At 31.6% G+C, this 15609-nt stretch overlaps 3 protein-coding genes across 3 annotated transcripts in view; 2 read left to right on the plus strand and 1 right to left on the minus strand.

Moving 5' to 3' along the window:
• Positions 1-365: 365 nt before the first annotated feature.
• Positions 366-1615, plus strand: LOC111416249 (brachyurin-like). The gene is made up of 5 exons (XM_071196552.1): positions 366-464; positions 615-808; positions 862-1118; positions 1173-1312; positions 1372-1615. The coding sequence occupies exons 1-5, from the start codon at positions 405-407 to the stop codon at positions 1540-1542; spliced, it is 822 nt and encodes a 273-aa protein (XP_071052653.1). The 5' UTR covers positions 366-404; the 3' UTR covers positions 1543-1615.
• Positions 1531-2611, minus strand: LOC111416244 (uncharacterized). Its single transcript, XM_023048213.2, has 2 exons — positions 2465-2611; positions 1531-2406 (listed from the first exon to the last, which is right to left on the minus strand). Exons 1-2 carry the CDS (start codon positions 2527-2529, stop codon positions 1611-1613), a joined length of 861 nt encoding a protein of 286 aa, XP_022903981.2. The 5' UTR covers positions 2530-2611; the 3' UTR covers positions 1531-1610.
• A 389-nt stretch (positions 2612-3000) lies between these two features.
• LOC111416242 (structural maintenance of chromosomes protein 3-like) overlaps positions 3001-15609 on the plus strand; it is a 31382-nt gene continuing 18773 nt past the window's right edge. Inside the window, exons 1-7 of the mRNA XM_071196328.1 lie at positions 3001-3324; positions 3390-3504; positions 3564-3703; positions 11998-12156; positions 12215-12984; positions 13036-13245; positions 13317-13722. Coding sequence (XP_071052429.1) covers positions 3310-3324; positions 3390-3504; positions 3564-3703; positions 11998-12156; positions 12215-12984; positions 13036-13245; positions 13317-13722 — 1815 coding nt within the window. The 5' untranslated portion in view covers positions 3001-3309. The remainder of the gene's footprint in view (positions 3325-3389; positions 3505-3563; positions 3704-11997; positions 12157-12214; positions 12985-13035; positions 13246-13316; positions 13723-15609) is intronic.

The following is a 15609-nucleotide window of genomic DNA, read 5'->3' on the forward strand; positions in this document are numbered from 1 at the left end:
GCAACTCACTTAAATCCCTGTATGGGGGACAAATTTGCAAGCATTTTTAGTAACTTTGTTACAACACGTTTATTATTTTATAAATAAAAAGAGATCCCCCAAGGACATATTTTTTTAAAAGTTGTTATTAAATCAATTCAAGTTACTTAAAAAAATTGATATTTTGTGCAATATGTAGCATAACACTTGAAAACTTACTGATCATATCTGGATTAAAGTATTTAATTTAATTTGAGATGTAAACAACCATCAATTACTTTAAGTACAAAATATATCTACTGTAAATATAGTTATCAAAATTATATAACGTACTTTATAACAAAACTAACTGTTTACTTTGATTTTTTTCTTTCTTTTTGTATATAAGACGGACACATTCAGCGTGAAAATGAGACTTAGCCAAAATGAAATTTTTGATCGTCCTTGTTTCGGCTTTGGCCGCCGTGTCGGCTTACAACGCAAAGGTAAGTTATAATATAATTAAATAATCTATTTTTGCAAAATATGTGGAGCATCTTAATAACGAAAAAGTTACATTTAGAGAGAAATGTATTATGAAATAGATGTAATTAACAAAAATTGAAATATTTTGTGATGAAATTTTCTGTTTCAAGTCGAAATTTATGACTTTGCTTGACTATTACAACTACATTGATGATGGACGTATCATCGATGGGACACCTGCTGAAGTTGGACAATTTCCCTGGCAAGTAGCCGTTAATTTCATTGTAAGTGGATCATCATATTTTTGTGGAGGTGCTCTAATTTCTAACCAATGGGTTTTAACAGCTGCTCACTGCGCAGATGGGTAAGGATATATTAATTATTGTTGTTACATAAATCTACATTTATGTTTTATAGTGCCTCTAGTTTCACATTGAGACTTGGCACAATCCTTTCATCTGGTGGTGGAAGTGGATCCATTACAGTTCAAACAACTACTGCATTTGTTCATGAAGGTTACAACAGTAATTTAAACAATGATGTTGCCCTTATTAAACTTAATGAACCAATCGCATTTTCTAATGTTATTCAACCAATTGATCTTCCATCAAAGGGTGACACAGCTATTACTGGAGAAACTCTTAGAGTAAGCGGCTGGGGAAAAACTAACGACAGTGAGAATGATGACATTTACTAAAATAAAATGGTTTTAATTTTTTTCTTTTTAGACGGTAGTGTTAGTTCCGCTTTGAACTATGTTGATCTTACAGCAATCAGTAATACACAATGTGCTAATTATTATGGATCAGCAACAATCATCAGTTCAACTCTTTGTTGCGTTGGCAACCCACATCACAGTACTTGTAATGTAAGTTTCTTTTAACCACAAATACAAAATAAAAATTTGATGTTTTTTGATAAATACAGGGTGATTCTGGTGGCCCACTTGTAAGAGTTAATGGTAATAGGGTCACTCATCATGGTATTGTAAGTTTTGTTTCTTCTGCTGGTTGTGCTAGTGGAGCCCCATCTGGTTATGTACGTACTGAAAGTATGCTTGATTGGATTTCTTCTAAAACAGGTATCAAAGTCGAATAAATTTGTTAAATTAATATTATTACATAAAAAATTGTAACATTAAAACATTAATAAACCAATTAAAAAAATCAAATTTCCATAACTTTTTTTTCTAACATTCTTTGCATTTCAAATTCAGCTTGTAAAATAAATTTGTTAGTGTTTTTAACTTGTTGTCGTAATCGTTTGATTTTTAATTTTTGGTTATCAACACAGCCTAAAGCTAATTCAAGACATCTTCTTGCTTCATCGGGAGATGTAAAATCAACATTTTTTAAATCTCCAATGTAACGATACTGACGATATGGTCGTTTTCTTTTAACAGAAGTCGTATCAACATTTTCGTTTTTATGAAAAATTTTGTCAACTTCAATTATTGCTTGATTTTCACCACTTACATTAACTATTTCGATTTTTTCTCCACCTTTCAGATTATTCTCCTCTAAATTAATTCCATTTTCGTATATAACCACAGTAGATTTTCCTTGTACTGTTAGTTCATCTAGTTCACAACTTGAAACAGTTCCTTCATCATTGGAATCAAAAGCTGATACAGTTTCTTCATTTGAATTGCACAAGCTAATTGTATCTTCATCATTTGAATTGTATGCAGTAATAGTTCCTTCATCATTGGAATTGCAAGCGGTTATAGTTTCTATTGTCAAAGACTCAGTTTCAACATTAGGTTCTGTGTCTTCTGTGATGGACACATCAAACATTGATGGAAGAACATTTTTCTTTAAGACTTTATTTCCAAATGAATTTATGGTGTAATCTTCATTTGTAAAATGAATACTGCAAATTATATCTGACTCAGAAGGAATGAAACCTTTTCTTCCTATAACTTCAATCCATTGATTTCTTAACGTTGGATCTTTAGGAAATCTGAAATTCCAAGTTGAAGCAGACAAGAATAGAAAAGTTAGTAAAGGAATTAACGTACTTGTGAAACTTTGTTCCTTTTGTAAATTGCGTTTTACAACCAGAAACCGAACATGATCTCACCATTATAAATGTTTAAAAATACAAAAATCACATAATTTCTATCAATAAATTTAATGTTTATTTAGGTTATGTCAAACGTCAATACAGAATAGATGGCGCTTATCCACGAAAATATTTCTTGTTATATTTATTTTAATATATTATATTTCATTTTAATAATAATAATAATTCATAACAATAAATCGCATAATTCTTAATAATAAGTAATAATAATAATAATCTCGTTTGATAAAATTTTAATTTTTAATACTACAACTAGATGGCGCTCACCGGACAAAATATTTTTAAAAATCAATTAATTAATTGTAATTATTTTTCTCGATGTAAAATAATACATAAAATGATGTATAAGTTATTTAAAAAAACATTTTTCTTTTTAATCCTTTGTGAACAAATTTTATTTTTACACCCCTTGTAAATTTAAAAAAAGTGACGGTTAACTTTAGTTAAAACAATTGACGATCAATTGTTTTTTGCATGTGTGATTGTTGGTGCGTTTACTAGTTTTAAAGTGTGTTTTATTGAAATAAAATTAAAGAATCTGCATTATAAAGTTCATAAAACAGGTAAACTTTCCATCACAAATGGTCCCATACATAAATTAAAATTATTTGAATACGGATTTAAATTTAAACTTACTTTTAGGTTATTAAAAGAAAGTGACGGTTAATTTTACTTAAAAAACAATTGACGATCAAGTCTTTTTTGCAGGTGTGATTGTTGGTGCATTTACTACTTTTAAAGTGTGTTTTATTGTAATATAAGTAAAGAAACAGCGTTATAATGTTCATAAAACAGGTAAATTTTACCATCCATGAATCAAATTATTTGAATACTGATTTAAATTTGAACTATCCTTTTAGATTATTATAGAGGGTTTTAAGAGTTACCGAAACAATACTGTTATAGAATCCTTCGATAAACACAGTAATGTTATTGTTGGTCGAAACGGCGCCGGAAAAAGCAACATTTTCTGTGGTAAATTGTTTAATAGCCCTCGCGATTAAGTTTATGTGCTAAAATCATTTTATTTTTAGCTATCCAGTTGATATTTACTAATGAATACTCCAATTTGAGATCACAACATAGGCAAATGTTACTTCATGAGAACTCTGAAGCACAATTTACCAACGCATATGTTGAGATTATATTTGATAACACAGATCGTCGTTTTCCGGTACTGTTTAACTTATTTTTTTTTTAATTTTTTTAAATAATTTTTGATACGTGTTCAAACACGATGGCTTTTTTGATTTGAAACATTAATAGATACAACACCTTACTTGGTTTTTCCACAAATTTTTTTAAACCCCCACCCCGAAAAAGTGATTAAGCCAAATTCTACCACATAATAGAACACAATTCTTAATCTTTTTATCAATTTTCAAAACACCGTAACCCCTACCGACTTTCGAGAAAAAAATATACTTAAAAACCGCGGATGGGACTTTAGGGGTGAATTTGACCCCGATGGGCACTTCTGAAATTGATGAAATTTCAGAACGATTCAGATTTTCTAAAATTCAAAATTTAATTGTGGTAATAATAGTTTAACCACTATAAATTGGTGACCCCGATTGTAACTCTATACAACCTTCATGGAATATTATTACATTACTTGTTTAAAAAAATGAATAAGATCTCTATTGATAAACAAATAACTACAAAAGCTAAAATTAGAACTAAAACTAGAACTAACTCTAATTTTAGTTTAATTCACACCGGCCGTGAAAGCCTTCGCGTACTTAAACTACAAAAGCAATAATTTTTAATAATTTTAACACGGGTTTGTTCGACATAAATCACGCGAAACGAGGTAAACTAAAAACTGAACATCACTTTATTCCCGCAACCGTCTTATAGGCGCTTTAGATTAGGACCGGGCTATGGCGACGCTAAGTCGTGAACACAGATGCTGCTTTACTTGTGTAAAACTAATCGATAATCTAACGTCTTTTCCCTCTTTGTTCTCTCTCGTGCTATAGTATCTACACAGATCTGTGGTAAGTATCTAAATAAAATTTAAAAGTATAAAGTATATTATTGGAAGAAATGCTTGATTCTAAATACCACCGGTACTAGGGTGCGGGAAGTTAGCCCCCCATTTTTTGATTTTTAATTTTTATTGTTGTTCTAGAGTTGCTCTACATTGTTCCAAAGCGGCAAATCGAAAAAATAAAAACTCCGCGAGAAAACCGAAAAAACAGGTTTTTTCGGAAAAATCAAATTCTCTTTGTTGTTCTGGGTTGTTCTAGTTATTGTTCTAGAAAATCAAAATTATGGGATACAGCATTACGAAGTTATAACTAAAAATAGGTGTGGCCGCCGAAATGTCTAGTTGATTGCTTTGACCATAGTTTTTCTATTATCAATTCCATATTACAAATATATACTTATTATAGCTAACGCAATCTGGAACAGCTATTATTTTCACTAGAACAACTATCTAAAGGGCACTTTACTCTTTGAAAATTAAAGTTTTTGGAAGTTTCAGTCAGTAATTCTTGTGTCAGCGGTTTTATATTACACAATAAGAATTAAAACATATAGAACAATCTAAAATAACTCAAACTTTGCCGATTCAAATTGTTCTAGATGTGTTTTACGTTTAACACGGACATTAATTTTGCAAAATCACATATTTTTTGTTGCTCTAAATTGTTCTTGTTGTTCTAGGTACTTAAAATGTTTATTTAAACACTGCGGCTTTAGTTCTTTTAAAGTTTCATATTAAAAATTAGTACTTACAACAATTAAAACAATTCAGAACAGCTGATTTTTCACTAGAAAAACCTTAAATTTGAGTTGTTGTGATATCGGACAGGTTTTGTTGAATCTGTGAACTGAAGCTTTAATATAATAACAGTTTTAAAAACTTAAAAAATATGTAATAATCTGACCATCTAATTTTCTAAAAATCACCTTTCTCTTTAAACTTATAATAATAAAACATAAGTTGCGATTTAAAGTGTATTTTATTTTGTAAAACTAAGTAATAAATTAATAAACTAAACTAACGATACAATAACTATTCTTTCACAAAAACTGTACAAAAACTTATTTTAAAGTAAAGTATAACTAAGGGCCGGTTGTACAATATACCGATAAATCTGTCTGATAACTATCCGGTCGATAAACTTATCGGGAGGATAAAGATATTCGCTGTTGTACAAACTGTTTTTGTCGGAAGGATTGCTATCGCCTAAATAAGACTCGGTTGGTAGTACTTTTTTCCCATATCTAGTCATTTGTGCCGTACATTGGTAACGCTAACGTCTTTCTTTGAAATTTGAACTGATTTTGACAATAATAACAATTGTATAAATTGTGCAATTAGCATTTTAATAAATATCGAAAAATGTTTAATTTGTACGATACTAGTACCAGCAGCGAGTCCGAAAACGAATTTTTAGTTAATGTTTTTAGGTAAAAGAAAAAGAAATTAAAGAACGAAATAACCACATGGCGCAGTGAGATGAAACGGATTTTTTTAGACGGTTGCGGTTAACCAAAAAAAGTTAAGAAAGAAAGAATTAAAAAGAATTAATAGTTAAGATTAAACATGCATTTCTCATAAACAGAGTTAAACACATATATTATAAAATTGGTAAAATAATTAACCTAAACAATCACTGTCAAATTGTGATGGTGTTCCATCGCAGCTTAGTTTTATCAAATTTCTAGTTCTTTCATATAACGGGTTTAACTTTTCTTCACATGGACCTCCACCAGTACCTATCACATCAGTGCGGTATTTGGCAATGGCTTGACATCTTTTTTTAATGTTTCGTATTTACTGCGAAGCTGTTCCCATGTACGGTTTGTCGTGCCGGTTGAATTAAAAGTTTGACAATTCTTTTGCTATGCCGCTTTCTAAAATACAAGATATGCTCTTTTGTGCATATCTTGACGCTCTTTCCAAGTGCATCTGTTTTTTTATTTTCTATAATATTAGCTAGAATTTCTACAATTTCAATTAATCGCCAACGATATTTTATGTACACATTTAAATAAATCAGTTTATGCATTAACTAGCTGTATTTCAGTTACCTTTGAGAATTGAGCACATGTTCTTAGGAACATTTCTGTTTAAAATGAACAAATCTATAACATATTAACGTATGTACCATTCCTCATGAAACACCTGTATATTAGGCAATTAAATATAATTGCCTAATATACACCTAATTGTGTATAATTAGCAGTACGTTTATTTTTTTCCTTCCAGAACAACAAACTAACCAAACTTTTTCACGACAGACAACGTTTGTCAATATTGTTATATAAAAACCTTGGTAACCATACATATCTGGCGGATAACCGCCTTATCGGCACCTCTGAATACCCGATAAGTTATCCTGTCAATAATCTCCCCCATAAAAATAACCGTACATTGTAATACAGTACAAACTAACTTATCGGCCAGACAACGCTGTCGGGAAGTTTATCGGTATATTGTACAACCGGCCCTAAATAAATTAAATCATCTAAATAGACTAATATCACGGAACTCATTTACACACATATATGCACATTTGTGCATTTATTTCTGTTGCTTCTTCAACTTGTATGGATTTTTTTCTTAAATCATTAAATAATAACCAATTGGCATTGATGGGCACAAATGTCGTGTAGTATCCTACATCACTCAAAGAGTGAGTACCTTCGTAGCTGATGATAGTTGCGAGGATATAGACTTTGTTCTGGAGCTGTAAATTGCGGGGGTAATCAAGTGTGGGAAGTTACCTCCCCATTTCTTGATTTTTAAATTTTTCATTGTTGTTCTAGATTGTTCTAGACTTGTTCTACATTGTTCCAAAGCGGTAAATAGCAAAAATAAAAACTCTGCGAGAAAAACCAAAAAAACAGGTTTTTTTTACTAATCCCTCATTTTTAGAAAAATCAGATTTTCTTTGTTGTTCTGGGTTGTTCTAGTTATTGTTTTAGAAAATCAACATTATGGGATACAGCATTACGAAGTTATACACTACCCGGCATTTGTGCCCAACAATGCCAATTGGATATTATTTAATGACTTACGAAAAAAATCCGTACAAGTTGAAGAAGCTACTGATATAAATGCACAAATGTGCATATATGTTTATAAATGAGCAAAGTGATGTAACTGTATTATTCCATGATATTAGTTTATTTACATAATTTTGTTTATTTAGTTATAGTTTACCTTAGAATAAGTTATTGTACTGATATAGTAATACTGATCGAATAGGTATCGTTTTATTTGTTAGTTTAGTTTATTTAGGCCCACTTTTACCATCCTCCTGATAAACTATCTAGAGGATAGTTGCCATGGTTACGGCGGTTTTAAGCGCTCTCATTGGCTAAGAACTGGATTTATCTATCGGATAAATTTATCAGGAGGTGGTAAAAGTGGGCCTTATTAATTTATTACTTAGTTTATACAAAATAAAATACACTTTAAATCGCAATTAGGATGGTCAGATTATTCCATATTTTTTTAGTTTTCTAAAACTTTTATTATATTAAAGGTTGGGCAGCAAACAAAAACACACTATTTGTATTACACATTATGTACTAAAAACTAAATATCTCTGTGCCCACCCACACAGAGATACATTTATCTATACTAGGGATTGCAATCAAGAAAGGTTTTTACAATCCCGGGATTTCGGGATCAGAATTCTCTATCCCGGGATTTCTGGGCTACATATGTAATCATAAATAAAAAGTGTTCAAGGTGTTTCTAACATTTCAGCTTATTCTAACCATAATACAAGAAGTTTCAACCAAAAAAATCAACCATCGATAGCACTATTTTTAAAGATATGTCGCAGAACAATCAATTTATCTATTATTTTATTTCCTAAACAAGATCTAAATTTTGTGTTGAAGAGAAGCACCGTTCCGATTCCACACTTGTTGGTGGGATAGTTTTCAAACATTCAAAAGCGAATTGAAAATTTTTATCCATACTACCGCCATTATTGAATATATCAATTTCCTGGATCAATGTATTGAAGAGTGCATTCTTTTTCTCTTTGTTTAGACATTTTCAAACATATTTTGTTCTTCTATCTCATTTATCATAAATTGTGAAGCTATATCTGCTTTTTCTAGTGTAATACACCGCAAACATAACAGACTGGCTTTTACAGTCAGCTTTGCCGGTTCCAATATAGTTACTAACGCTTTAATAAGTTCGTACTGTGAATCTACAAGAAAGGGCTCTTATGTCAACCATTGCTTTACGTGCGCATTTTTCTAATAATATGAATCGCTCCAACGTAACAAATAGTGTACTTCACCTAGTCTGACAATTTAAAATTAATTTGATTTCTTTTTCGTGGTCTTTTTTTATATAATTTTGTAATATCTAATATGTGCTTGCAGCGTCAACCGATAAATCGCGTCTTATTCCTTAAAAAAATAGTAAATTCATGACGTAAACATAACCCCGAAAATCCCGAAATTATAATTGATTTCCCTGGATAATTTTCGAGATTTAAATATGTACGGAAATCCCGGGATTGCAATTCCTAATATATACTGTATGTATATTTATTATATTATTATATATTTATATACCCTACTCAAAATAATTAGGGGAACACTTTTTTCGAAATCTGTAACTTTTTAGATAATAGTTCTAGGTAAATCAAATTTGGTTTACTTCAACGACATATATTTAACTAAAGAAAATTACAAAAACAATGTTACAACTTTTAGTTACTTCTAAGTTACACTTAAATATGTAAATTGATAACGCAAAACAAAATGGAAACGACTCTCATAGTATCATAGTATACTCTCGAGTCGGGTTTTCTGTGGATTGGTGAGGTTTAATACCTACGTGGCATGCTTTGCACTCGTCTGCGAAGACATTCTTGGGGTATGCTCTCCCATTCCTCAGGGCTTGTGTCAGTTCCTGTATGGTTAGTGGTGGATTAGGGCATTTGCGAACGCGTCGGTCAAGCTGATCCCACACGTGTTCAATAGGATTCAGGTCAGGACTTAACGCCGGCCATTCCATGACCTGAATTCCACGTTCTTGCAGAAACTTACTGGTGATGCCGTCAGTATGTGGATCAGTTTTGTTGTCTATACTGATTCCAGCCCAAACCATAACAAATCCCCGACCAAATCTATTCACTTCCTGTATAGTAGCGGCTGCGTAGCGTTCACCTTGACGTCTATATACATGTACTCGACCGTCGCAACGAGTTAAACGAAATCTGGACTCATCTGTAAACAGTACAGGCGTCCAGTGACGAAGTTGTCAATCTCTTTGATCCAGAGCAAATCTCATTCGCGTTGCTTTGTGATGCTGATGGGGACAGGTCTTCTAGGTTTCAAATTCGCTTCTTTTAATCTGTTTCTAACAGTTTGATCAGAAATTTCTATTCCATGTGCTCGTCTTAGCTCGTTTAGGAGGTCTCGTGCTGTGGCAGTACGCGTACGTAGACAGGAAAGAACAAGAAATCGGTCTTGTAACATATTGGCCAGTCTCCCGAAACCGATCCCATAAACGCTGAATAACAGAAGGGGAAACTCGAAGATCTCTGCTAACATGTCGAATAGACATTCATTTACATTTTTAAGTGTAACTTAGAAGTAACTAAGAGTTGTGACATTGTTTTTGTAATTTTCTTTAGTTAAATATATGCCTTTATAAATGTTTCAAACGCGGTTTTCTAATTATAGAGAGGGCAATCTTTACCTAAATTAGTTACAAGTGCATGCTGTTTGTTAATGTCAAAGTACTGTACTGTACTCTGGTTTTACCATTATTTTTATCTTGCGAATTTTTCTCGCATATAATTATTATAAGCGAAAAAATTTGATAAAAGTTATTGGTAACCGTCATCACAAAAGTGATGAATTCAAAGTGTGGGTGGGTGTTCACCAGAGCTACTTAATCTTGTGATGGATATGATTGCGAAGAAGATCCTAGAACCACTACCCTGGAATCTACTTCATCTCATATGCAAAATCTTCATACAACCGAAATGAAAATGTTATAATGGTCGTGAGGTGTGACAAGGCCAGATACGATCCGGAATGAATTGTTCGCGCTAACTTCAAGGTGGCCCCTGTGACTGAGAAACATACGAAGAGTTGCCTGAGATGGTGCGGCTAGAGACGTAGAGACGAATATCATGTTATAAGAAAAGCGCTAAGCGTCCCAGAGAACAGAAGAGAAAAAAGGCGACCTCCATCTACCTGGTGGACAAGCATGACCATGACTTTCAATGAAAATAGGTTATCTGAATCGACAACACAGGGCATAATGTTTTGACCCAGAAATATTAGGAGAGCCAACTCCACTAAAGTAGGAATATGCAAAGAAGAAGAAGAAGCTCATGAAAAGTTTTATAACAATTTCATTCCTGACCATTTATAAAAATTAATTATGTATTAACAATAGGTAATCTGAATTTAGATCGGTTTTTGTCAATTTGTCCTCACAGTCAAATTTTTTGTCCGACCATCTTCTCGCATGTTGGACAAGAATCTTATCTAGCAAGTGTGGCCTTGATAGGCCTAGATTGATTTGTTATTAAACCAATTTCCAACTGTCACTTTTTCATCATTACGCACAATACAATCATAAGAACCACGTTCCACTTCTCTTAGAACGTTATCCGTTTTCAAATAATCTGATTTATCTTTCACTGATTCTTTACAATTCTTTTTTATAGTTCTTTCCTTCTTTAGCACCTTATTTTTCATTAAAATGCCCGTACCATACAATTCCTTTATTTTACGACTTTCAAAAGTGATGTAGAGGTCCAACATCAGTATCGTTCTTCCACGAAGAAGGTGGACAAAGCTGATTCCACTGAAAACCCTTCATACCCTTCTTACCTTCGCACAAATATAAATTGAATGGTCATCTGTCAGAATTCGCTGCTTAAAAAATTTGTATTTCTTTCGGATTTGGCTTCGGTTCCACCAGTTGCTTTTTGGTACATCTTCCTGTGTAAGGCTAGACCTCCTCTTTTCTGAAACTATTGGATGTAGTTTCCAGAAGCAATTATATTATTAGATCGTGTTGATTTTGGAATGTCACACTTTTTCAGCGTTCTCCACAACTGACGGTGCTATTACTGACTTAAGGAAAGCGCTAACGCGCTGCTTGGCTCTGCGTCAAAAATTGCTTTTGAATTGTTAATCATCCCGGGAAGAATGTTGGGTAAGGTTAGGATTGTTTATCAGGAGCTCAAGTAAAAAAATGTTCTAAAATATGATCGTTATGCAATACCAGGTAGATTTTCGACAATAACAACACGCTCTTTCTACTCAACCCTATCGTATCTACTATGAATAGTCGACCAGTTAGTTTTAATTGAAAAAAAAACAAGATATATAGGCTACTTATGATGATACCTTACATTTCGTTCAGGCCAACAATTTCAGTTAAAAATCTAACTGCTAACATAATGAGTTAATGTTTAAATCTAAAATAATACATTTATTATTTTTTTTTAGATCGATGCCAACGAAATATCATTGCGACGTATAATTGGAATTCATAAAGACCAATTTATTTTGAATAAAAAGAACGCGACGCGCACAGAAGTAATGAATTATTTAGAATCCGCTGGATTTACGAATTCAAATCCTTATTACATCGTAAAACAAGGAACGGTACTTAAAATGATGAATTATTCTTTATTATTTTTTCTTAAATTATTTAATTTTTTAGATTAATCAAATGGCACTAGCATCAGATTCTCACCGCTTAAAATTACTTAATGAAGTTGCGGGAACGAAACTCTATATTGAAAAAAGGGAAGAATGTTTAAAGATTTTCAAAAATGCAGAACTGAGACTTAAAAGAATCAGTGAAGATCTCGATACTCTCGATAAAACATTAAGTACACTCGAAGAGCAAAAAAAGGAGTTAAAACAATATCAATATTACAATCAAAAGAGAAGTGCCATTCAGTATAGTATTGGTAAAATCAAATTAAAGAAATATAACACAGAATTAAAAAGTTTCGATGAAGAGGAAAACACATCTAGTTTTGAAAAGAACGAAATTGTCCGTAATTTCAAAAAAATTCAAGAACAAATCCAAGATTTAATGGAAAAATCCAAAAATACCAAAAATGAATTGAACATGATTAAAGAAAAACGTAACAGTTTAAGTAACGAGAGGGAAAATTTAATTAAAAAAAGTATTAAATTAGATTTTACTGTAAATAATTTACTCGATGAAATGGTCGATGATAAACAATCTAAAAAGAATCTTGAAAACGAATTAACTCAACTGGAGTTAACTATTAAGGAGCAAGAATCAGAATTGGATAAAGTTAAAGCACAATATGAGGCAATGAAAAGAAAGGAGGAGCAATCTGTTATAAATTTAACGTTAAAAATTCAAAAACAAAAAGAGTTAATTGGCAAAGAACATCGTAGACGCCATTTCACAGTTAAAGACGATCGTAATCGTTGGATACAAAATGAATTAAAGTAATAGTAACGCAAGTTTTTATAAATTATTTATTAAATATGTATTTTTAGGTTATTGGATAATCATATTAAAGAGAAGAAAAATAACATCGAAAAATTTATTGCGGATTTAAAACAAGATGATGAAAAATACACACTTTTAATTAATAAACTTGAAACCCATAAGCGGGATATTGATGGACAAAGAGTTCTTATTGAAGAACATAACAAAGAATGTTATGAATTGAAAAGGAGCAACGATCAACAGCAAACAATCAAAAAGTAATTAACAAATATTTCTTCTCAAATATTCTTCGTTTTTATTTAATTTTTGTATGTATTATTTGTTAAAGTGAATTATGGCGTAAAAAAAACACGTTGGAACAATATTATTCGTCTCTTAAAGGAGATCTATTAAACGCCGAACAATGTTTACGTTCATTGATTGGAAAAGCGATTTTAAAGGGATGCGACAGTGTTCGAAAAGTATTGGCAACGTTTCGAGAGCGAGGTGAATCATACGCTGAAATTGCCAACTCATATTTCGGATTGGTTATAGATAATTTTAATTGCGACAAAACAATTTATACGCCCGTTGAAGTTACAGCCAAAAATAAATTGTTTAATCATATCGTTGAATCTGATTACGTTGCAACGATGATCCTTAAAGAAATTAAACAACAAAAGTTACCAGGAGATGTCGTATTCGCTGCTTTAAATCGATTAAAATCGAGACAATATGATTATCCACACAACAAGGTAATAGTTATTTAAATAATTTATAAATAAATGACGTATATATGTATAGTGCATATAGGCTGTTTAAAAAAGGTAAATGATGAGGAATTTAAAAGGAATAAATGATAAACTATCCCTTAGATATTTTATCAGGAGGATAGTAAAAGTGGTCACCACTTTTACTGCAATTTTTCTATCTTAAATGAATGCGAAATAATTAAATATTAAGGTAATTTTTCTCGAACATTTTTTTATGTACCTAATATTAATTTTGACTGTACTAAATTCAGAATAAAACCTCTTTCATATTCCGTAATAAAAATGAAGGATTACTATTTGAAAAAAATATCGATGAGGTCATAAACCGTTTAAAAATGGTGGAAAAAATTTAAAATCTACACCAAAAATTGCAAAAATTCATATTTTTAGTCCCATCTAAGTTTTTCCATAGTGTTTTTAATTGTTTTAACGAATTTATCCGTTACTTTTGGGAAACACTGGTACTTTCGGTACCGGTTTCGACTTAATAAAATGTCATCACCAGCCGAATAGTCAAAGCACCAATCAAAACTACACAATTTAAAATTAACATTACACTGGCATTTAAAATAATGTTAAAACTTAAAAATAAGATAAAAATTAAACATAACACGAGTCAATACATTTAGATACTGCAATTTATAATTTATTTCCAGTGTTGATTAGTGCTTTCACTATCCGGCTGATAATCACTTTTTAAAAAGGCGAAAGCGGTACTTAGTACATTTAAACAAAAAGGGAAGAAAGAAGTTGCAAAGTTTATTTTTGTTTTAATTTTATCTTAATATTAATTTTGTGTTTGCTCTAAAGAAGACAATATAATTCTCTAATTCCACCAACTGCTTTTATTCTTCTAGAAGACTGTTCATCAAGTAAGAGTAGTCTTTTGATAATGTAGGGTCTTTTGTACACACTTTTTATATCAACACCTTTGTACGTAATAACCCGTGCGACGATAGCAACAAACTTTTACCCGTAATTTCCTATTTACTTTCTTAGCTGATATCTTCCTTACTATTAGAGATAGCGAAAAACTAAATGCACCACTTGAAAGCTTGATCTTTTTCAAAAACCGGGTTTCGTCTGCCGATAAGATATGATCTTGATATTAAGATCAATAAAAAATGAAGAACACCGCCCTGTACTTAAAATAGCTCAAAATTACCAAATTTCAATTTTTAATTGCAAAAGATGGAATTTGAATTCAAAAATTTATCGTGCATTATACAGGGTCATCCACGACGACCGTCCATTAGAACTTTAGAGGGTTCTGGCCAATACAAAAATTTGAAAATTCAGATTTAAGTATAGGACATATGGGATATAAAAGATGTAAAATGAGACACCGAAGACGACTAAGTAATAAAATATGGGGGGTGCCATTTAAAAAAATGAAGTTATGGTATTTCCAAATTTCGAAAAGTTAACGTGCCGTAGTAAAGTGACCAAACGATCTAGACAGCCGTACTCGGCACCAAAACACACTCCATCATGTTGCTTATGTATGTTCTGAATCCTAAATTGATATCCCAAAAATCGAGTGTTCTCTGATTTTCTTAACAAATGTCTGCTGGAGCAGATTTTTCTAGAAAAATTCGAATAACTCGAGAACGGCTGAATCAAATTGCAAAAAGTAAAGTTATTCATAAACCTTGAAAATAGACAAATCCAAATATGTAAAAAATATAGGGTGTTCCATTTAAAAAAATAAAGTAGGTGGCGACTTCCGGTATAACCGGAGGTGCTAGAAATCTGAAAATATTTTAGTCGAAGAGAACGCAATTAATAATACTTAAATCTGAATTTTCAAATTTTTGTATTGGCCAGAATCCTCTAAAGTTCTAATGGACGGTCGTCGTGGATGACCCT

The sequence above is a fragment of the Onthophagus taurus genome, chromosome 6 (assembly GCF_036711975.1).
Source record: "Onthophagus taurus isolate NC chromosome 6, IU_Otau_3.0, whole genome shotgun sequence".
Taxonomy (NCBI): Eukaryota; Metazoa; Arthropoda; class Insecta; order Coleoptera; family Scarabaeidae; genus Onthophagus; species Onthophagus taurus.